At 50.0% G+C, this 23,411-nt stretch overlaps 1 protein-coding gene across 2 annotated transcripts in view; it reads left to right on the plus strand.

Annotated features, from left to right (window-relative positions):
• The window catches only part of GRB10 (growth factor receptor bound protein 10), a 162,340-nt gene that overhangs the window by 127,870 nt on the left and 11,059 nt on the right, over positions 1 to 23,411 (plus strand). For both annotated transcript variants that reach the window (XM_082661649.1, XM_082661650.1), the window contains 7 exons: positions 822 to 959; positions 2,353 to 2,463; positions 4,198 to 4,296; positions 19,131 to 19,208; positions 20,172 to 20,288; positions 21,167 to 21,233; positions 21,446 to 21,533. In XM_082661649.1, coding sequence (XP_082517775.1) covers positions 822 to 959; positions 2,353 to 2,463; positions 4,198 to 4,296; positions 19,131 to 19,208; positions 20,172 to 20,288; positions 21,167 to 21,233; positions 21,446 to 21,533 — 698 coding nt within the window. The remainder of the gene's footprint in view (positions 1 to 821; positions 960 to 2,352; positions 2,464 to 4,197; positions 4,297 to 19,130; positions 19,209 to 20,171; positions 20,289 to 21,166; positions 21,234 to 21,445; positions 21,534 to 23,411) is intronic.

Here is a 23,411-nt window from a genome sequence, read left to right on the forward strand (position 1 = left end):
TCCACGCAGGGCATCTGCTTGCCCTGGGTGAGAGTTGTCATACTAAGTTATCGTGGCCCGTGCACAAGGAGGGTAAAGTGGTTTCCTGCTTTTTAGTTGCCTGATCCGAGACGGCTTGATGCTTGGTGAACGTGCACGGTGATGTCTTGAGGTGCCGGAAGCACTGCCCGGGGGCACCGGGACCTGCCCCGTTGGCCCATACCGTCTGCAGGAGGAACTGTGTCCCTCTCAGTCAGTGTAGGGGACCCACGAGGGTCACCCCAGATCTGGTTCCTCACCTACCTTCCCTGAAGAAAGAGGTGTGGCTGGTGGGAGGACTTAGCGGGGGAGCAGGCTGTCGCCAGGGTGTTCGTTCCAGGAGCTGGACAGACACTGGACACACAGCTTTCGCTGGAGGGCACGCGGTCAAAGTGACGGCCGGATGCTTACTCCCAGCCCACCTGCTCGTAATCGTTGCACCTGGCACTGCTGTTGCCCCAGCTCTGAGGACCAGACTGGGATTTTTATGGGAAACCAGAATAAAAGGCAGGATGCTTAAACACACTGTCCATTAGGAGATTTATGACTTTGTGTTTTCTGTCAGAGTTAGAGAAGTCCATTTGCTTGTGTATGTTTAAACACTTAATTATGTTTTAAAACCTCAATTTAGATGGAAATTTTAAGACTTTTGAAAGGAAAAATATCACTTGAGAACACTCAGTTTAACCCCAAAACAGTATTTTACTAATTCGTAAAATGTTCCAGTGTCAGCGTTGCTGATATGTCTGCTTCCATATTTTCATGTCAGCATTATCTAACTTTTAAAATTTGCTCTTCAACAGAATTTTTTAAACTCCAGTAGTTGTCCTGAGATTCAAGGCTTTTTGCACGTGAAGGAGCTGGGAAGGAAGTCGTGGAAGAAGCTGTACGTGTGTTTGCGGCGATCCGGCCTCTATTGCTCCACAAAGGGGGCTTCAAAGGTGAGTCTTAAAGCCGTGACCGCCGGTCGCACCAGGCTGGGAGGGTTCCGAGTAAACGTGGGCTTCATTTTAAATTGCACCCTGGGCTCCGCCCAGCTCGTGACTTATTAAGCTGATTGTGTAGCAGCTAAACTCTGATTTCCTGGTGCACAGCCCCACCTGGGAAACCAGGTGATGACACAGACCTAGGGATCCCGGGGCTGTGTCACTGCCCCACCCCCAAGCTGGCCAGCCCGGGCCCCTTCTGTGGGCTGGGAGCAGAGCCTCCTGCCTGCCTGAGTCCCTTGAAAGATGCTAACTTAGTTTCTATAATTCGGAAGTTGGCATCCAAGCTAGCCGCAGGATATACGATTGATTATTGCCACCCTAATGGCAATCTAATACATGTTATTGTAGGTATTGCGTGGAATAAATTGGGGTTTTGTGCGCACCCCCAGTGGGAAGAGGAGGCGAGGGGTGGAAGACGGCTGCCCGCCTCCGAGGACAGTTGGGGTGTTGTGGGCTGGCCTTGCCAGGGTCTCCTTTGGTGTCTTTGCACCTCTGACCTACTCTTTCCTGTAACGTCTGAGGACGCCTGCCGTGGGAACGTACCCAGCTGACCTTGGCCTTGCTTTTACACCCGAGAGCTGCGGTCTCTTCTGTTCTCGAAGGAAAGAGGCGGGGAGGAGCTGGGGACCCCAGGGGAAAGTGCTGACTCAGCATCAGGCCACAGTCCTACTGCTCTGGGAGGTCAGGAGAGCAGCGGGCAGCCTTCGGCGAGGGGGCGTGGCCTCTGGGAGAAGGGGCGTGGTCACCAGGGAGGGGCGTGGCCGCAGGAGAGAAGGGGCGTGGCCGGCCGCCCTTCCTTCTGCAGATGGGGTCTTCATCAGATGCAGTGGGGAGGGTAACTTCCTGACTTCCCAGCTCTGATGTGTGGCTTATGCATCATCGTCATCGGTGCTGAGCCCAGGGATGCGTGTAGCCTAGAGCAGGCAACAGATGCGGGATGGGGAGTTCAGGAGGAGGTGGGACGGTTGCGGACGCAGCTGGACTCTGACCACGCAGCATAGCAAAGGTGCTGTGGGTCCTGCATTTGAGTGTGTGCTCCGAACCTTGACCTTAGCTTCCAGATCTTCTGGTTTTCACTCTATGGGGCTTTGATTTGGCAGTGTCAAATAACATTGTAACCGTTTTCTGTCTGGGAACTGGGAGGGTGGGTGTTTTTGGGCGGGGGCTGCGGGATCTGGTTTTAATTTAGCACTTATTCTACACGATGGGTATAATCTGTAGACTGTCAGAGGGGAGAGGTGTTGAGAGCACGCACAGACTGCCCTCTGTTGACGGGGGCGTGAAACACTGGCTCTTGGCTGTGCTGAGAAGTTCTCCCCCGTTAAGTCTGACCACCTTCCTGCAGGAGCCCAGACACTTGCAGCTGCTGGCCGACCTGGAGGACAGCCGCATCTTCTCCCTGATGGCTGGCAGGAAGCAGTACGGTGCCCCCACGGACTATGGCTTCTGCATAAAGGTACCCCATCCGCAGCCCTTCCGAGATGCCCAGACAGCATCCCACTAGGCACTTTGGAATTAAACCAGGGACCTCCTTTCTTGGGTGCTGCTTTTTTTTGTTTGTTTGTTTTTAACAGAAACGTAGTTTCACACTAGATTTATTCATTCATATAAAAATATTTCTTGTGTGCTTATGACGTGTCCGTCCTTGAGTAGCTCAGATGCTCAGAGAGAAGCAGAGTCCGTGATGGACAATGCCCGTCGACGGGCCCAGTGGCTTAGGGACCGCCAGCCTGTCACTGGGTGGCCTCCAGCGTACTGAGTGAGCTGACACCTTCTGTGTGGGCTTGTTGTCCCCAGGACATTAGACTAGAGGTGACCACAGCTCTGCCCTCTCTCTGTGCACGTGCATGAGGACACAAACTCACACATACGCTCCCATGTACACTCGTGCATGTGCATGTACACACCTGCACACACCTATGTGAACGAACACATGCACACATGTAGACATACGTGTGCATGCCTGTGTGTGCGTGCACGGGCACACACAGGGGGCTTCTCTCCACACTTTGGGGGGGCCCGCTCCTCCCCCCTCGGCAAAGCTGTGGTGATGCTGGCCATCGCACTAGTAGATATTTACTGAATACCCACTGTGCACGAGACCCTCTACTGAGGCTTCTACCTCCGTCGTCTTCCTGGGTCTTCGCAGGTGCTCACAGGGTGGGAACTGACCCGGCCCCATTGCCCACATCGGGTAGCCAGTGAGCGAGCCCGAGTCCCCCAGCCAGGCTGCCTCCTGAGCCTGCGGAGGAGACAGGGCACAAGGAGCCCGTCCCATCCGAAAATGCTGTCTTCTGCTTCACTTGGTGAAGCTTCTTTGGTTACAAGTAATACGAACTGACTTCAAACCAGCTAAAGGAGCAGGTGCACGGGAGGCTGGTGGGAAGTGGCCTCGGGAGGGGCTGGAGCCGTCGGGGCCCAGGCGGCCGGTGCTTCCTTCCCCCGGCCCACATGCTGGGTGTCGCGGCCTCTGCTTCGCCCGCAGCGTCAGCGGACTCGGGCTGTCGTTCCGGCCCTGCTCCCCCTCCAGATTCCCGAGGTGGAGAGCTGGGCCGGTGTCCCCCCCAGCACTGACCCTCGGGCCTGCGGTCAGAGGGTTCCTGTGGACACCCGCCAAGCTTATGCCTGCAGGCTTTCCTCCGTCGCAGCCTGGCCCTGCCTCTGGGTGGGACCACCTGCCTCCGCTGCTTGCCCTGCTCTGGTCCCCTGCTCTGGGGTGACATTGGTCTCACCCCCTGGGCCTTTCCACAGGTCTGTCCTTGGGGCCACTCAGATGCCCCAGAAGCCCTGAGCCCCGGGGGCTTCTCCCCACGGCGGCTCACCCAGCAGGCCCTCCCCACGGCTGTGTCCTCGGTCTTCCTGAGAAGCAAGTGAAGACGCCTCCTTCTGAGACCCCAGAGCAGGTCCCCGACCCAGGAATCGGCATTCTCTGCAGGGAGCTAGATGCCCCGTCAGCCGCCCCCACCTTGTGGTTTCTTTCCTGTTTGTCTCCCCCAGGACCTCCCGTGGGAGGACGGCTGACCACTCAGCTAAGTACTAAGTGGCCGCAGCCGCCCGGGGCCGGTCCGTGCCCGGCAGAGCATGAGTGATGCTCGGCACGTCCTGCCGTGTGTGGGCTCAGCCCTGCCTGACGGAAGGTGTGTGTCCGATTCCCTGTGATGCTCACGGGGTCTTCCTTTATCTCCTTTAGCCAAACAGAGTCAGGAACGAGGCCAAGGAGCTGCGGTTGCTGTGTGCCGAGGACGAGCAGAGCCGGACGTGCTGGATGACGGCCTTCAGGCTCCTCAAGGTGGGTCCCCTGCGGTCACCGCCTGCGTCAGCGCACCCCCTCCATGGACAGTGCCTGTCACCCTCCCACGTTCCGTCACCAGCTCCAGGAATCAAGGGTCCTCACACATTTTTCCAGAGTTTCAGAAGCTCCCCACAGAGCCTTAACGTTAGAGGAACCAGAGCCAGTCCCCAGCCTCGGCACTGTTGGCATTTGGGGCCAGGCAATGGGCCGTCCTGTGCTTTGCAGGACATTTAGCAGTCCCCTGGTCTCTCCCCGAGATGCCAGTAGCACCCCAAGCAGCTGAGACAACCCCAAATGTCTCCAGATGTTACCAAGTGTACCCTGGGTGTGGGGCGGGGGTTGAGAACCAATAGGAAGAAAAAGGTCGAGACCGGGGAGTCGGGTCAGGGAGGGTGCACGTAGGTCATCAGGAGGTTAATGGTTTTCCTGACGGAGCGTCAGACTCCCGAATTCTCAGAAAGCCAAGGCCATGAGGGAAACATAACGAATCAAGTGGCTCACCGTAGAGTCTCAAGGGAAATGGTGTCTCCTGACAATAATTCTAAAAGAAATGTCTTGCACGGACCCTCACGTGGGATCGCACCCGGCAGTGATTTCACAGAAATTGCCAAGATGACTTCACACGCCCTTTAGTACAAGCTCAGTGCACAGCAGGCGCATCTCACTTGGATGTCCCACAAAATGTTCCTTTGCACGTACACACACCACGTGTCTGAAATTCCTTAGGTACATAAAGTCCTCGTGAGTTACAGGTTAGCTGACAAGACGAACTTGGCCAAAGTCAAGGGGCCTGTGGGGGAAGTGTGTTTGCTCAGCTGTGGCCACCACATGCAGTGGTCTGGGTGTCTCTTTACAAAAATCCCCAACCCTCAACGAGGGTCCAGCTGGTCCAAGATTCTCGGCAGAGTCACTTAGATCAAGAGACAGTGGGAGGCTGAGCTCGGAAAACTCCTTGGAGATGCCACGGGCTCCCTGGAGAGGCAACCCGTGTTCCTCTCTCCCAGAATCTTCCTTTGTATTTTTTGTCTTGTCACTGGTAAAACAAAAGAAGGTGTACACGGGACTTTCCTGGTGGTGTAGTGGTTAAGAATCCGCCTGCCCATGCAGGGGACATGGGTTCGAGCCCTGGTCCGGGAAGATCCCACATGCCGCGGAGCAACTAAGCCCGTGCGCCACAACTACTGAGCCTGCGCTCTGGAGCCCGTGAGCCACAACTGCTGAGCCCACAAGCCACAACTACTGAAGCCCGCGTGCCTAGAGCCTGTGCTCCGCAACAAGAGAAGCCACCCCAGTGAGAAGCACATGCACCGCAACGACACTCGCCGCAACTAGAGAAAAGCCCGCATGAATCAACGAAGACCTAACACAGCCTAATTAATTACTTAATTAACTAAAAATGGTGTACATTGAAATGTTACTGCTCTGTAACAGAAGAAGAAATGCCCTGTTACTGTAAGACACCGTTTGTCGTCGGCTGCGCCCTGACAAGCTGGTGTTGAATCCAAGTGCCCCTCAACAGGGGGCTGGTTCCCTGGCTTGAGGGACGTGCACACAGAGGAGCCCCCTGCGGCTGGAAAGGAACAGCTCCTCTCTGGGTCCCGTTGTGGGAAATTTTCCAGGATGTATTATTAGCAATTCACAAGCAAAGTGCAGAATGTTGTGTAAAGAGGTCACCGCATTGGTGGGGCGAGAATGGAAATGCGTGTTTAGCTTCGCTGGCACGTATGCAAACACGATACTGCAGGGGAACACAGAGGCCGCTCACGGGAGCCTGGAGGCTGCGGTGTAGATGGGGCAGACGTGGAGGGAGACCTTCAAGGTTTTATATATTTGAGTGCTTTCTTTTCGTTTTTTCTGTTGCTCTGCAAAAATATTATCTGTTTTGGAAAAAACAAAAAGGAGATGAAAAAGGGACTGGTACTAATGCGTCGTGTTCCGTGGGTGACACGAGGCGATGTGGCAGCACCTCTGATGCCGTCTCACAAGGGCGGAGGGCGGGGGCCTCTTTGGCGCCATCGTGATGTGACGAGGCGACCGGGCCGCGCTCACAGTGGCAGCGCCGCCTGGCTGTTATTAGTGCTAACGGTGCGAGCCCCGTATATGTTGACACAATGTGATGGCCGTTTTGGAGCATCCGCTGTGGGCCAGGCAGCGCCTCCCATCTCTGACCTCATTTGCTATTCACGGCAGCTCTGTACATACACGTACGACCGGTACAGGTGACAGTCCTGCAGCCCATGGCGCTGTGCGCCACGTGGCCACTGGCGTGTGGCAGAGTCAGCCCTAGGACCCCATCGCTAACCAGCACGCTTGCTGCCCCCGCGAGAGCCTCCAGGAAAGCTGACGGTCCATCCAGTTCCAGCCATGGCCCCGTTGTCCCTGAGCGAGCAGCTGACTGCACATCCCACAGCGCCATCCTGTATGAGGGCGGGGCCTGGCTGGCCACGCCCTGGGGCTTCCTGCCTCTACCAGGGGGCCAGCACCAGCATCTGAAATGAGGAACCCTTACAAACATCTAGGTCTCCTCCCTCCCTGCCCCCGCAGCGGCCCCTGGCTCCAGTCACCTTGCTCTGGGGGGAAGCATAGTTAGAAGACCAGCTTCTGTGTGATGTCCCCTGCCCTGCACCCACACGTTGCCTCCAGAACGGCGTGTGCTTTGCTCCGGGGACTTAACGCCCTTTGAAGCGGTGGGGAACCTTCTCAAAAGCCTCCTGTTTCCCTGGCTCTGCTGCGTCGCGAGCTTCTTGGATGGTGAGCGCTGGCTCAGTCCGCAGCCTGTCTCTCCTCCACGGGGAGACCGGTCTGCAGGCTGCAGGGACCTGGCCGCCTCTCCGCACCTCCCAGTTCTTGCCCTCTACGTGTTCTCGTGCCTGGGCGTCAACCTCAGATCCCCAGAGCTGGGACGGCCTAGCGCTCGGAACAGAAGAGACGCTCAGAAAAGTTGAGTTGAATGAAAGTGGCAACCGACCCAAACTCCCGTATCTGCGTTGGCCTCCGCACTCTTTTTTTTTTGGCGGTACGCGGGCCTCTCACTGTTGTGGCCTCTCCCGTTGCGGAGCACAGGCTCCGGACGCGCAGGCCCAGCGGCCACGGCTCACGGGCCCAGCCGCTCCGCGGCATGTGGGATCTTCCCGGACCGGGGCACGAACCCGTGTCCCCTGCATCGGCAGGCGGACTCTCAACCACTGCACCACCAGGGAAGCCCCTCCCCTCTCTTTTGAAACCGTTTCGCCCCCTTGCCTGTTGGATGTCATGGGCAGCGCCGGAGTCAGCCCGAGACGGCGCCCCTGACACGTTGGCAGAGTCGGCAGAGGGGGGCTTTGGACTAGGGACCTGCACCATCTCCAGAGGCCGGTTCTTCGGCCTCTGAGGGGGGTCTTGCTGCCGCAGACCAAGGAAACGTTGGGTGCCTCTTTTCGTGGTCTGTAGTGAGTGCTGAGAGGTCCCTCCCCAAGCTTTAACCCTCCGACACCCTTGCCCCCTAATAGTGGGTCGGATGTGCCATGTCCCTGTGTGGAGGACGCACGTCGGAGACCTCGGGCCTGAAGCTGATGTGTAAAGCTCTGCCCTCCCAGTGTCTCCAACTCTGACCAGGAAGCAGGTCTGTGGTGGCTGATATTGGGCAATTTGGACGGTATTGAAGTCCCAGGGCTTTTTTGAGAGGAAGGCCTGCTTTTGAATTAACCTAGACCTTCCTGTGCCTTTAAGTACCAACACTGGTACACTTTCTTTAAAAAAAATGATAGCTCGAGCCTCCAGAGGAGAAAACTGGCTAATACCTGCTCTTGTTCCTCTACCTGCTATTCCATTGTTTCCTAAATGATTTCGTAAAGACTACAGGGACAGCACAAGGAGTACGAAAACGGTGTTAGTTACCTACCGGCTCCTTCCCACCCCCTCCACCTTCTAGATGATTCTTAAGCTGCCCTAGAGATTCTTCCCCAAGAGCGAGGTCTTGCTTCATCAATACAGGTTTCTGTAGGGAACTCCCTGGTGGTCCAGTGGTTAGAACTCAGCGCTGTCACTGCCGGGGCCCTGGTTCAACTCCTGGTTGAGGAGCTAAGATCCTGCAACCCGCCCAAGCACAGCCCAAAAAAATAAATAAATTTTTTTTAAAAGTCTAAACCTCATAAAGAAGCTAAAAAAAAAAAGCACACAGGATTCTGAACTGAACTACTTGACATGGAGAAGACAGTTACAGTGGATGTTGGGCATGACAGCAGCCAGGGAGCCTCAGCCCTGGCACACAGGCGTTGTGGAGCCTGGGGCCAAGAGGAGGCGTCCAGCGCCCAGAAGCAGCGCAAACACGGAACGGTTCGCTGGGGGGCGCGGGGGCGTGCTGACCAGCTGTACAGAGCAGAGGCAAAGCATCCCGGCTCTGGTGATAACACCGTGATGTTTGCTGCCTGCTCGCACCTGCCCGGAGGGAGCTTCACGTCACCCCGTTTAATCATCATGAGAACCTAGAAGAAGGGGGGGCCCTCGCAGTACAGGTGAGGAGAGAGCGCCTGGAGATGGGCCAGCTGAGACTCCATGCCCCCCCCCCACTGTGGGGGGCTTCTTAGGAAGCCCAGGTAGAGCTTGGGAAATGGCTCAGGTGTGTTTCGCCCTCCCGTCTGACGGTGCCACCTGCCTTCACGCTCACAGCCAAACTCATGGCCTCTCTGGATCCCAGAGTCCAGACCTGTGGTCCCTAAAAGCCAGTCCTCTGACTACTGAGAAGTTGGGGAGACATCTTCTCTAGTGCATAGCAAAATGAAACAAATACGGACAGTGTGGTCAGCTTCCCATGAAGCTAATTGTGCTCATGGTAACAGGTTTATTCTTTAATCTGAGACTGTGTCCTTTTTACTTAGTTAACCTTAAAATAGACTTTACAAAAGTCTGATGGTCTGATCTACCATTCTATCAACAATATTTTATAAACTATTGTTGATATGGTGGTAGATGAGTGGTTAATTTTTGGTGTGTGTGTGTGCTGTCTTATTTGGCAAATTCGTTGCCAAGCCTTAAGACAGTCACAGATTTTTTCCCCCAAATTTGATTGCTTTGTGAAATCTGAAAGAATGAAAGGCCCTGATATAGACCTTCTCTCTCATCCTCTTCCCTGCAAGGTGATCTCTCAAGTCTAGTGGTTCCCAGATTTTATTTTTATGTAGCAGAACCCTTTCCCCCTTCAGGCAAAATTTTGGATAATTCCTCAATATGTGAAATAGACAAAAAGACTGAATTACATGGCATCTCAGGTTATTGGTAAATGGCAAAAAAAAAATCCAATCTCAGCAGCTGTAACAGCAAAGACGGATCCAGCTCAGACATGGCAGGTGGCGTGGCCCCGTCATGACCTCAGCCGGGGAAGGGAAGGCAGAGCCAGGGCGTCTCCCATCCACAGAAGTGACACATGTCACTCCCACTCACAGGCTCAGGTCCATACTGCTTTCCTGGTCTGCCCCAGCCGCAGGGCCCAGGGAGAGTAAGCCCACCGTTTGACTCAAAAGCAGAGTCAGAAACTCCTGGCAGGCAGGCCAGTTACTAGCACTCAGGTGCAGTTTCGATGTTTGTTCAGAAACAGCGGCCGCTCTCAGCATCCCCGAAGCGCATCTCACCCTGAAGCCCTTTGGAGACCCGCCTGCCCCATCCCTTTCTGTCTCCCACCCACACGCTGTGCCACGTGGTGTGTGAGCAACCCCCGGCCACCCTGTGTGAACTGCAAACACAGACACCTGTCTTTTCTACACAGACAGAAACAAGGGGGAATCGAAGTACGTGGGGAGTAGAAATGAAGGAAGACACGTAAAACCCAGTCATTTTTAAAATGGGAAAACTGAAGACATGCTATGCATATCCACCTACTATTGTATTTTAAATCAAGATGAAATGGACATTCTTTGCAAAAACAGAAAAACCTTAAAATTGACTGAAAAACGCAGAAGGAGAAATTGAGCTACATTTTTTTAAAAAAATGAGTTTCTCTACGCTTTGAGCAATATTCAAGCTCAGTGCTTGTGTAAACTGTCACAGAACCAGGACTAACACCATATGCTGAGGTTTTGGTCACCTTCACACTTCGGGGTTGTGCTGTCCTTTCAAATCCTGGTCGGACGTGGTTTCTTAAGTAGACACTGCAATTTGTTCTTTTTTTTTTTAACATCTTTATTAGAGTATAATTGCTTTACAATGGTGTGTTTGTTTCTGCTGTATAACAAAGTGAATCAGCTATACATACACATGTGTTCCCATATCCCCTCCCTCTTGCATCTCCCTCCCACCCTCCCTATCCCACCCCTCTAGGTGGTCACAAAGCACCGAGCTGATCTCCCTGTGCTATGTGGCTGCTTCCCACTAGCTATCTACTTTACGTTTGGTAGTGTACATATGTCCATGCCACTCTCTTGCTTCATCCCAGCTTACACTTCCCCTTCCCCACGTCCTCAAGTCCATTCTCTATGTCTGCGTGTTTATTCCATCTTGCCCCTAGGTTCTTCATAACCTTTTTTTTTTTTTAGATTCCATATGTATGTGTTAGCATATGGTATTTGTTTTTTCTCTTTCTGACTTACTTCACTCTGTATGAGAGACTCTAGGTCCATCCACCTCACTAAAAACAACTCAATTTTTTTTCTTTTTATGGCTGAGTAATATTCTACTGTATATATGTGCCACATCTTTTTTATCCATTCATCTGTCGATGGACATTTACGTTGCTTCCATGTCCTGGCTACTGTCAGTAGAGCTGCAGTGAACATTGTGGTACATGACTCTTTTTGAATTATGGTATCCTCAGGGTATATGCCCAGTAGTGAGATTGCTGGGTCCTATGGTAGTTCTATTTTAGCTTTTTAAGGAACGTCCATACTGTTCTCCATAGTGGCTGTATCAATTTACATTCCCACCAGCAGTGCAAGAGGGTTCCCTTTTCTGCACACCCTCTCCAGCCTTTATTGTTTGTACACGTTTTGATGATGGCCATTCTGACTGGTGTGAGGTGATACCTCATTGTAGTTTTGATTTGCATTTCTCTAATGATTAGTGATGTTGAGCATTCTTTCATGTGTTTGTTGGCAATCTGTATATCTTCTTTGGAGAGATGTCTATTTAGGTCTTCTGCCCATTTTTGGATTGGGTTGTTTGTTTTTTTGATGTTGAGCTTCATGAGCTGCTTGTAAATTTTGGAGATTAATCCTTTGTCAGTTGCTTCATTTGCAAATACTTCCTCCCATTCAGAGGATTGTCTTTTCATCTTGTTTATGGTTTGCTTTGCTGTGCAAAAGCTTTTAAGTTTCACTAGGTCCCATTTGTTTATATTTCCATTTCTCTAGGCGGTGGGTCAAAAGGATCTTGCTGTGACTTATGTCATAGAGTGTTCTGCCTATGTTTTCCTCTAAGAGTTTTATAGTGTCTGGCCTTACCTTTAGGTCTTTAATCCATTTTGAGTTTATTTTTGTGTATGGTGTTAGGAGGGAGTGTTCTAATTTCATTCCTTTACATGTAGCTGTCCAGTTTTCCCAGCACTACTTATTGAAGAGGCTGTCTTTTCTCCATTGTATATTCTTGCCTCCTTTATCAAAGGTAAGGTGACCATATGTGCATGGGTTTACCTCTGGGTGTTCTACCCTGTTCCATTGATCTATGTTTCTGGTTTTGTGCCAGTACCATACTATCTTGATTACTGTAGCTTTGTAGTATAGTCTGAATTCAGGGAGCCTGATTCATCCAGCTCCTTTTTTCTTTCTCAAGATTGCTTTGGCTCCTTGGTGTCTTTTGTGTTTCCATACAAATTGTGAAATTTTTTGTTCTAGTTCTATGAAAAGTGCCATTGGTAGTTTGATAGGGATTGCATTGAATCTGTAGATTGCTTTGGGTAGTATAGTCATTTTCACAATGTTGATTCTTCCAATCCAAGAACATGGTATATCTCTCCATCTGTTTGTATCATCTTTAATTTCTTTCATCAGTGTCTTATAGTTTTCTGCATACAGGTCTTTTGTCTCCTTAGGTAGGTTTATTCCTAGGTATTTTATTCTTTTTGTTGCAGTGGTAAATGGGAGTGTTTCCTTAATTTCTCTTTCAGATTTTTCATCATTAGTGTAAAGGAATGCAAAAGATTTCTGTGCATTAATTTTGTATCCTGCTACTTTACCAAATTCATTGATTAGCTCTAGTAGTTTTCTGGTAGCGTCTTTAGGATTCTCTATATATGGTATCATGTCATCTGCAAACAGTGACAGCTTTACTTCTTCTTTTCTGATTTGGATTCCTTTTATTTCTTTTTCTTCTCTGATGGCTGTGGCTGAAACTTCCAAAGCTATGTTGAATAATAGTGGTGAGAGTGGGCAACCTTGTCTTGTTCCTGATCTTAGTGGAAATGTTTTCAGTTTTTCACCATTGAGAACAATGTTGGCTGTGGGTTTGTCATATATCGCCTTTATTATGTTGAGGTAAGCTTCCCTCTATGCCTACTTTCTGGAGGGTTTTTATCATAAATGGGTGTTGAATTTTGTCGAAAGCTTTTTCTGCATCTATTGAGATGATCATATGGTTTTTGCCCTTCATTTTGTTAATATGGTGTATCACATTGATTGATTTTCATATATTGAAGAATCCTTGCATTCCTGGAATAAACCCTACTTGATCATGGTGTATGATCCTTTTAATGGGCTGTTGGATTCTGTTTGCTAGTATTTTGTTCAGGATTTTTGCATCTATGTTCATCAGTGATATTTGCCTGTAGTTTTCTTTCTTTGTGACATCTTTGTCGGGATTTGATATCAGGGTGATGGTGGCCTCGTAGAATGAGTTTGGGAGTGTTCCTCCCTCTGCTATATTTTGGAAGAGTTTGAGAAGGGTAGGTGTTAGCTCTTCTCTAAATGTTTGATAGAATTCGCCTGTGAAGCCATCTGCTCCTGGGCTTTTTGTTGGAAGATTTTTAATCACAGTCTCAATTTCAGTGCTTATGATTGGTCTGTTCATATTTTCTGTTTCTTCCTGGTTCAGTCTCGGAAGGTTGTGCTTTTCTAAGAATTTGTCCATTTCTTCCAGGTTGTCCATTTTATTGGCATAGAGTTGCTTGTAGTAATCTCTCATGATCCCTGTACTTCTGCAGTGTCAGTTATTACTTCTCCCTTTTCATTTATACTTCTATTGATTTGAGTCTTCTCTCTTTTTTTCTTGATGAGTCTGGCTAATTGTTTACCAGTTTTGTTTATCTTCTCAAAGAACCAGCTTTTACTTTTATTGATCTTTGCTATTGTTTCCTTCATTTCTTTTTCATTTATTTCTGATCTGATTTTTATGATTTCTTTCCTTCTGCTAACTTTGGGGTTTTGGGGTTCTTCTTTCTCTAATTGCTTTAGGTGTAAGGTTAGGTTGTTTATTTGAGATTTTTCTTGTTTCTTGGGGTAGGATTGTATTGCTATAAACTTCCCTCTTAGAACTGCCTTTGCTGCATGCCATAGGTTTTGGGTCATCATGTTTTCTTTGTCATGTGTTTCTAGGTATTTTTTTGATTTCCTCTTTGATTTCTTCAGTGATCTCTTTGTTATCAAGTAGTATATTGTGTAGCCTCCATGTATTTGTATTTTTTACAGATTTTTTCCTGTAATTGATATCTAGTGTCACAACGTTGTGGTCAGAAAAGATACTTGATACAATTTCAATTTTCTTAAATTTACCAAAGCTTGATTTGTGACCCAAGATATGATCTCTCCTGGAGAATGTTCCATGAGCACTTGAGAAGAAAGTGTATTCTGCTGTTTTTGGATGCAGTGTCCTATAATTATCATTAATTCCATCTTGTTTAATGTATCATTTAAAGCTTGTGTTTCCTTATTTATTTTCATTTTGGATCATCTGTCCATTGGTGAAAGTGGGGTGTTAAAGTCCCCTACTATGATTGTGTTACTGTCGATTTCCCCTCTTATGGCTGTTAGTATTTGCCTTATGTATTGAGGTGCACCTATGTTGGGTGCATAAATATTTACAATTGTTATATCTTCCTCTTGGTTTGATCTCTTGATCATTATGTAGTGTCCTTCTTTGTCTCTTGTAATAGTCTTTATTTTAAAGCCTGTTTTGTCTGATATGGGAATTGCTACTCCAGCTTTCTTCTGGTTTCCATTTGCATGGCATATCTTTTTCCATCCCCTCACTTTCGGTCTGTATGTGTCCCTAGGTCTGAAGTGGGTCTCTTGTACATAGGTGTACAAGAGTGGGTCTCTTGTACATAGGTGTGCATATATAGGTGTCTTGTTTTTGTATCCATTCAGCCAGTCTATGTCTTTTGGTTGGAGCATTTAATCCATTTACATTTAAGGTAATTATCAATACATATGTTCCTATTACCATTTTCTTAATTGTTTTGGGTTAGTTAGTATAGTTGTTTTCCTTCTCTTGTGTTTCCTGCCTATAGCATTTACTGTAAAGCTGGTTTGGTGGTGCTGAATCCTCTTAGCTTTTGCTTGTCTGTAAAGCTTTTGATTTCTCTGTCAAATCTGAATGAGATACTTTCTGGGTAGAGTAATTTTGGTTGTAGGTTTTTCTCCTTCATCACTTTAAATATGTCCTGCCACTCCCTTCTGGCTTGCAGAGTTTCTGCTGAAAGGTCAGCTGTTAACCTTATGGAGATTCCCTTGTATGTTATTTGTTGTTTTGCCTTTGCTGCTTTTAATATTTTTTCTCTGTTTAATTTTTGGTAGGTTGATTAATATGTTCTTGGCGTGTTTATCCTTGGATTTATCTTGTGTGGGACTCTCTGTACTTCCTAGACTTGATTAACTGTTTCCTTTCCCATATTACCTTTTTGTTTTGTTTTTTTTTTTTGCGGTACTCGGGCCTCTCACTGTTGTGGCCTCTCCCGTTGTGGAGCACAGGCTCCGGACGCGCAGGCTCAGCGGCCATGGCTCACGGGCCCAGCCGCTCCGTGGCATGTGGGATCTTCCCAGATCAGGCCAGGAACCCGTGTCCCCTGTATCGGCAGGCGGACTCTCAGCCACTGCACCACCAGGGAAGCCCCCTTTCCCGTATTAGGGAAGTTTTCAACTATAATCTCTTCAAATATTTTCTCAGTCCCCTTTTTTTTCTCTTCTACTTCTGGGATGCCTATAATTCGAATGTTGGTGCATTTAATGTTGCCCCAGAGGTCTCTGAGACTGTCCTCAATTCTTTTCATTCTTTTTTCTTTATTCTGCTCTGCAGTAGTTATTTCCACTATTTTATCTTCCAGGTCACTTATCTGTCCTTCTGCCTCAGTAATTCTGCTATTGATTCTTTCTAGAGAATTTTTAATTTCATTTATTGTGTTGTTCATCATTGTTTGTTTGCTCTTTAGCTCTTCTAGGTGCTTATTAAACGTTTCTTGTGTTTTCTCCATTCTATTTCCAAGATTTTGGATCATCTTTTCTATCATTACTCTGAATTCTTTTTCAGGTAGACTGCCTATTTCCTCTTCATTTGTTTCGTCTGGTGGGTTTTTACCTTGCTCCTTCATCTGCTGTGCGTTTCTCTGTCTTCTCATTTTGCTTAACTTACTGTGTTTAGTGTCTCCTTTTCGCAGGCTGCAGGTTCGTAGTTCTTGTTGTTTTTAGTGTATGCCCCCAATGGGTGAGATTGATTCAGTGGGTTGTGTAGGCTTCCTGGTGGAAGGGACCAGTGCCTGTGTTCTGGTGGATGAGGCTGGATCTTGTCTTTCTGGTGGGCAGGTCCACGTCTGGTGGTGTGTTTTGGGGTGTCTGTGGAGTTATTATGATTTTAGGCAGCCTCTCTGCTAATGGATGGGGTTGTGCTCCTGTCTTGCTAGTTGTTTGGCATAGGGTGTCCAGCACTGTAGCTTGCTGGTTGTTGAGTGGATCTGGGTCGTAGCCCTGAGATGGAGATCTCTGGGAGAGCTTTCACTGTTTGATATTACGTGGAGCCAGGAGGTCTCTGGTGGACCAATATCCTGAACTCAGCTCTCCCACCTCAGAGGCTGAGGCCTGATACCCGACCAGAGCACCAAGACCCTGTCAGCCACACAACTCAGAAGAAAAGGGAGAAGAAAATAAATAAATAAATAAATAAATAAAATAAAATAGTTATTAAAATAAAAAATAATTATTAAAAACAAAAAGTTTTTTTAAGTAATTAAAAAAAGAAAGGAAGAAAGAAGAGAGCAACCAAACCAAAAAACAAATCCACCAATGATAACAAGCACTAAAAACTATACTATGAAAAAAAAAAAAGAGAGAACCTTAGGATAAATGGTAAAGGCAAATCTATATAGACAAAATCACACAAAGCATACACATACACACTCATAAAAAGAGAAAAAGGAAAAAAAATATATATATATATATATCGTTGTTCCCAAAGTCCACCATCTCAATTTTGGGATAATTCGTTGTCTATTCGAGTATTCCACAGATGCAGGTACATCAAGTTGATTGTGGAGATTTAATCTGCTGTTCCTGAGGCTGCAGGGAGAGATTTCCCTTTCTCTTCTTTGTTCACACAGCTCCTGGGGTTCAGCTTTGGATTTGGTCCCGCCTCTGCCTGTAGGTCGCCTGAGGGCATCTGTTCTTTGCTCAAACAGGACCGGGTTAAAGTAGCAGCTGATTGGAGAGCTCTGGCTCACTCAACTGGGGGGGGGGGGGGGGCGTGGGAGAGAGTGTATGGAATGCAGGGCGAGCCTGCGGCAGCCTGAGGCACACTGTGTGTTCTCCTGGGGAAGTTGTCCCCGATCATGGGACCCTGGCAGTGGTGGGCTGCACAGTCTCCCAGGAGGGGAGGTGTGGATAGTGACCTGTGCTCGCACACAGGCTTCTTCGTGGCTGCAGCAGCAGCCTTAGCGTTTAATGCCCATCTCCGTTGTCATGCTGATAGCTGTGGCTCGCGCCCGTCTCTGGAGCTCGTTTAGGCGGTGCTCTGAATCCCCTCTCCTCACGCACCCTGAAAAAGTGGTCTCTTGACTCTTCGGCAGTTCCAGACTTTTTCCCAGACTCCCTCCCGGCTAGCTGTTGTTCACTAACCCCCTGCAGGCTGTGCTCACGCCGCCAACCCCAGTCCTCTCCCTGCGCTCTGTCCTAAGCCCGAGCCTCAGCTCGCAGCCCCGCCCGCCCCGGCGGGTGAGCAGACAAGCCTCGGGCAGGTGAGTGCTGGTTGGCACCGATCCTCTGTGCGGGAATCTCTCCGTTTTGCCCTCCGCACCCCTGTTGCTGCGCTCTCCTCCGTGGCTCCAAAGATTCCCCCCGCCACCCTCCGTCTCCGCCAGTGAAGGGGCTTCCTAGTGTGTGGAAACCTTTCCTCCTTCACAGCTCCCTCCCACTGGTGCAGGTCCCATCCCTATACTTTTGTCTCTGTGCTTTTTTTTTCTTTTGCCCTCCCCAGATACATGGGGACTTTCTTGCCTTTTGGGAAGTCTGAGTTCTTCTGCCAGCGTTCAGTATGTGTTCTGTAGGAGTTGTTCCACGTGTAGATGTATTTCTGATGTATTTGTGGGGAGGAAGGCGATCTCCACATTTCACTGCTCCGCCATCTTGAAGGTCTCCCCTGCAGTTTGTTGTTCACTGAGTCTATGTTCTTGTCTCCGGGACCAGAATTCCACTCAGCAGCTGTTTGAGTATGGGCCTGTTGGCAACAAAAATCTCTCCGTTTTTGTTTGGTATATTTTTATCTTATTTTCATTATTGAAGGAACTTTTCACTGATGGTCAAATCCTTGGTTAGAGGTTATTTTCTCCTGCCTTTCACCCATCCCATTATCTTCTAACTCCCATCATTCAAGTTAAAAAGTTAGCTGTTCCTCCTCTCATAGCTTCTGTGAAAGTAAAGTGTGTCTTCCTCCAGTTGCTTTCAACGTTTTCTCTTTGTCTCTGTTTTCCATGATGTTCCTGGGTGGTTTTGTTTGTTTGTTCGTTTTTGTTTCGTTTTTATCCCACTCCTAGATTCTGTAGCTTGGTGGGGTTTTTTTAGTTTTGGAAAATTCTTGGCCCTTATCTCAAACATTTCTTCTAAGCCGTTCTCTCTCTTCCCCTCTCATGGGAGTGCAGTTGTACCTGTGTTAGACCTTTTCATCATGTCCCAAATATGTTAACTTTAGAAACGAGTACCGCAGGGCCTCAAGCTGGAAATGAGCTTACATCCATAAAGGACAGTGAGGAGGAAGATGCAGCCCACTTGATACCTGAGTTTTCTCTTCCTGACCTTGTTTCTTTTCTGTGTGGTTTGAGTGGGTAATTGGGGAGTGTAGGTTGGGTTGTTGGGAGTGTACGAGACTTTGCAGGGCCCGTAGTGCTTATTTCCTGGGGAAATAAAGCAGGAGCCACCGAGCTGCTTGGGCAGGGAGCCTGGTGGGTAGGAAGAGCGCTGGTTTGGGAACAGGCTCGTACATTCAGATCCTGAATCCCTACTTTACCATGACCTTGAGCAACTTGCTTCACTTCTTTGTGTTCTATTATTTGTAAAATGGGGATAGAGTACATATTTCGTAAAATGGGGAAGATTAAATAAAAGAGCAGCATAAAGCACTTAGAAGAGAGCTTTGCCTGTAGCAGCATTCAGTAAGGTTGTTGTTCTTCTCTCATCATTATTACACTGTTACTGCCCTGCTTACTTCCTGCCCACCCAGGATCCCAGGACGGTCGGCGGTAACTGTCTATGGAGGGTTGGCGGTGGCAGGCCCCAGAGACAGTGCTCTGTTGGGTGTTTGTGCTTGAGTTCACCAGCCTGTTGGCAGGGATTGCTCATTGTTCTGTATGACTGTTGCCCCCCACGGCCGTGGGTTTGCCACATCTGGGGCTTTGGGGGCTCCCGAGGCCCCCCGTACCCAGTGGCTGACTCTGGCCTTCCTTTCCCCTTCAGTATGGAATGCTCCTTTACCAGAACTACAGAATCCCTCAGCAGAGGAAGGCCATGCTGTCCCCCTTCTCAACTCCAGTGGTAAGTAAAGCTGCCGGCCCCAAAACCAAGTTCCTTCTCAGCTGCCGCGTCAGTGTGTGCTGTGGACATCTCGTTTCCGACGAGGCTGACCAGAGAAGCTGCAGAACAAGCTTGTGCGTTTCAGAGAAGCCAGAATATCTCTCCACCTTGCGTTTCCCAGAAGGTGGACCTGGTCGTCCCAACAGCGTGCCTGCCGGGAGCAGATTCCTCTGCCACCCTCACCCTGTCCCCGCGTCTCCCCGCAGGGTGGCCTCAGTAGATGGCTCCATTTAAGGGCTCTCTAGTCACGTGCTCAGAAATGTCGACAGCAACTCTCAGCTCCGCTGAGGAGCCGCCTTCCCGCCTTCGCTTTTGTCCATTTCAGCTGTGGGACCCGCGGTGCTGTTGACCATGACACTTAAGTCTTTCTCTGTGAGAATTGAGACTGTAGTGAGTCATCTTGTGTTCTCAGGATGGACTTTAGTTCCCAGAGGTGCAGAAATGCTTCATCCTCTCCAACTATGATCTTAACAGCCCCTCGATGTCCATTCCTAGATGTCAAACTATCCCACAGAACGAGTCCCTGGGTTTCCCTGAACTAACTTACCCGACTCAGCTGTGGTGAGGGCTGGCTTGCACTTGACGTTTCCATTTCTTTGATGAGTTTTAGTGCACGTTCGGGACCCCGTGAAACGCCACACAGTCCCAATCCTGTGGGTACCAGCAGCCTCACCAGTGGCCTTCGAGTACCTCGAGAGGACTGGAACGTTTCTTTGTTCTTCTTGAGAAAAACCCAAGCCATTTTTAGTCCAGGGGTGCTTGCGGCACTGAACGTTCCATCTGATCCTTAGAGAGTTGGGGTGGTGGAGGGACTTGCCCGTCCTCTCCTGCCCCTCCCCAGGCACAGCTGTTCTGTGCCAGGGTTCCCACCTGCTCCCTGGCTGCTTCCCTGCATCTTAAGAACTCACGGCCTCTCGTTTCCAGCGCAGTGTCTCTGAGAACTCCCTTGTGGCCATGGATTTTTCTGGACAAACAGGAAGAGTGATCGAGAACCCAGCTGAGGCTCAGAGTGCAGCCCTGGAAGAAGGCCACGCCTGGAGGGTAAGGCCATGGCCCTGTCCCGCCAGGACGGGCTCCCTCGCGGTGGCCACTCCACGCCTGGTCTGCCCCCCGAAGAAGGGCTGTGTGCTGGCATCAGGGGGTGAGAGGCTGGGAGGGTGGGTGGCTGTGAGTTCTCAGCTGCAGGAAGCCTTGGCCCTCCTGGGCTCCTCCACGTGCCCAGCACCCTGCCACCCCACCACCCTCGTCCCTGGGCTCCCGTGGGGGGAGGGGCAAGGAGCAGAGCCCTGGGTTCCCCCGGCTCGCAGCCCCGTTCCTGCTGGAGTCTTCCGGGCGGACAGAGCGTGAGGCCAGGTATTCCGAGTGTGGCTCGACCTCTAACTAGCTTCACAGCCTAGGACAGTCTTTTTACTCTGAGGCCCAAGTTCCTAATCTCCAGATGGATGAATATCTCCCAACTTGCAAGCTTTTCTGAGCTTTAAAGACAGTGTACAAAACACAAGCCCACAGCTCTGGCTCCGAAAGCCTCCCCCCCTTCAGCCTCAGAGTGCGCAGAAAAGGAGAATGCACCCAAAGCCACGACCAGCGTTCAGACCTGCCTGAGTTCCCTGGAAAATCTCGTGCTTTTCTCCTAAGATGTATTGGGAACTTCACTCCATGTCTTGTGTGTGACAAACACGTCTCTGCTTCCATACTGGAATCCTTAGAAATATACTAGGATGGGGATGCTTCTGGTTTTGTTTTTAACAACTGCCGCCTGTAAGCTGTCTGTCCTTGTGGTCACATGGGACTGAGGTGTCTGTCATTCCGTGGTCGAGGGCCCTGTCACCTGGCCAGCTCCCCGCCCCAGCTGTGTCCTGGGTGGCGTGCTGTTTGTGTCACTCTGCTGTCTTAGCGCTAACGCGGGATTTCTTTTGCAGAAGCGAAGCACGCGGATGAACGTCCTCGGGAGCCAGAGCCCCCTCCACCCTTCCACCCTAAGTACAGGTAAACGCTGGCATCTTAGCCTGATATTTTTGTACATAAATAAAATAAAAGAGCTCCCAACCCTCCCCGAGCTTCCCAACGTTGTCCAGGCCCAGAGCGCAGCACGAAAGCTGCGGCCACGGAAATCCGGGCCCCGTGTGGACCTGAGTGAGCTCGCAGGGCAGCCGCTGTGCGTGGGCCCCAGGCTACCCACCTTTCTCTGTTTCCCGCAGTGATTCACAGGACACAGCACTGGTTTCACGGCAGGATCTCCAGGGAGGAGTCACACCGGATCATTAAGCAGCAGGGGCTCGTGGATGGGTAAGGGACACGACGGACAGGGTGGGCGTCTGCTGAGGGTCTGCTGGGCTCAGCTCCTCAGAGCATCCTGAAGTGGGGTGCGGGGCTGGGCAGCGGTTGCAGCCTCGTTCTAAGGAGGAGCAGTGTGCTCAGGGAAACGAGGATGCTGCAGGGTTTGCACAGCTACGGAGTGGAGAGAGGGATTGCAGTCCATTTCTGTCCACATGCTAAAATCATTCTCTACCTCCGTGATGGAATTCGAACAGATGAAGAACGCACGTTGCTTCTTTTGGATCAGTAAGGCAGTGGGCCAGTGGAAAACCGTATCTTCTTGCCCACACCTTTTGCTTTATGCCTTATATCATTGGCCTTTGCCCCAGCCACCCCAGATCTTAGTACGCAGAGCAGCAAAGCTGTATCATTCCTCACAGTTAGGGCTGCTTGGGTGGCTCTTCCCACCGGGGCCAGCAGGACTCACGTGCCTGGTGGCCAGTGCCGGCCGTGGCTGGGTGCCGAGGTGCCTGGGCACAGGCCTCTGGCAGGTTAGCTTGGGTCCATCGTGGCCATCACGGGGATCCCAAGGGTAAGAGGTCAACCCCAGTGCACAAGCACTTCTCAAGGTGACACCCCCATGGTCAAGGCAAACCCGGCAGCCAGGCTCAGCATCACTGTGAATGAGAGGAAGCTGCCCCGGGTGTGGCTGCAGACATGTGAGTGGCCGTGACCGCGGCATGGTCCCTCCCGAGCTCAGCCCGAGTCGTGCCTCCACCCCCACCCCCCACCCCCACATAAAGAGGCCCAGACGAGTTAGTTGGATGCCCTGGTCCATCCTTGTCGTGGCTGCCTCTCCCTGGGTCTACTCAAAAGACAGGCTCTCGGGAGCTGCTCAGCTCACAGCAGTCCTTTTGTTCTTCACATCCTTCATCTTTAAAAAGTTTTATCATGGAACTCTAAAACTTCACATGAGGGAGGAGAGGGTGAGGAACCCTGTCTACCTCTTGCCCAGCTTCAGAATTTGCTCACCTGAGCTGGTCTCTTCCCCTTCCTACATTTTTATTATTTTTTTCTCCTCTTCTCCTCTTTGCCTTCCTCTCCTTCCTTCTAACTTTTCCCACTTTTCTTCCTCTACTTTTCCTTCTTCTGAGCTGTTTTAAAGGAAACCCCCGACGTTCGGAATTTTTACCAGTAACTGTATTTCAGTGAGTGTCTGAAAAATAAGGACCCTTTTCTTCTGAGACAACCGCACTATTGTCGTTGCATCTAAAATAAACAAGAGTTGCTTAGTGTCCTCAGAAGTCCCATCACGTTCACACACACGGAAGTCCTTTAAATGTAGTTGGTCTAAAGCAGGATCTCCCCGTGGCGTCTGGTTGAAGTGTCTCTGTCTCCCTTAATATAATAGTAGTCTCCCCACCACTCCATTTTCTTTCCTTTTTTTTTTTTTTTATGTCTTTCCTTTGTGGAAGAAGTAGGTCATTTGCTAATTGTGTACCTGTGGTTTCTTTGACTGTGTTCCTCTGTCTCCCTCGTTTCCTGTAAAGTGTGGGCAGAGGCTTGGTTAGACTCAGAGCCTTCTTCCGAGAAGCCTTCTGCAGAGCTTCAGGGCTGCATGTCTGTACTGCCCACTTCCTCATCCCGGGCTGGGCGGGGGTCTTGCGTTGTCAGCCGGGCCCCCAGTCCAGCTCCCAGCCCCCTACACCGAAGGGTCTGAGCCACTGAACCCGCCCAGGTTTATTGTTTCATTAGAGGTCCCAGAGTCATTGTTTTCTAATTCTATTATTCCTTCATCATTCCTTAGCTAAAATCCTTTTCCTTGTCACAGATTTGTTTTTCTGGGAAAGGTAGCTGAGTGCTTGGTTTTTCTCTTTGTCAGTTTTCAGGATCCCGGTTTGGTGTTCT

Source organism: Grampus griseus (genome assembly GCF_964374135.1).
Source record: "Grampus griseus genome assembly, chromosome: 9".
NCBI classification, from domain to species: domain Eukaryota; kingdom Metazoa; phylum Chordata; class Mammalia; order Artiodactyla; family Delphinidae; genus Grampus; species Grampus griseus.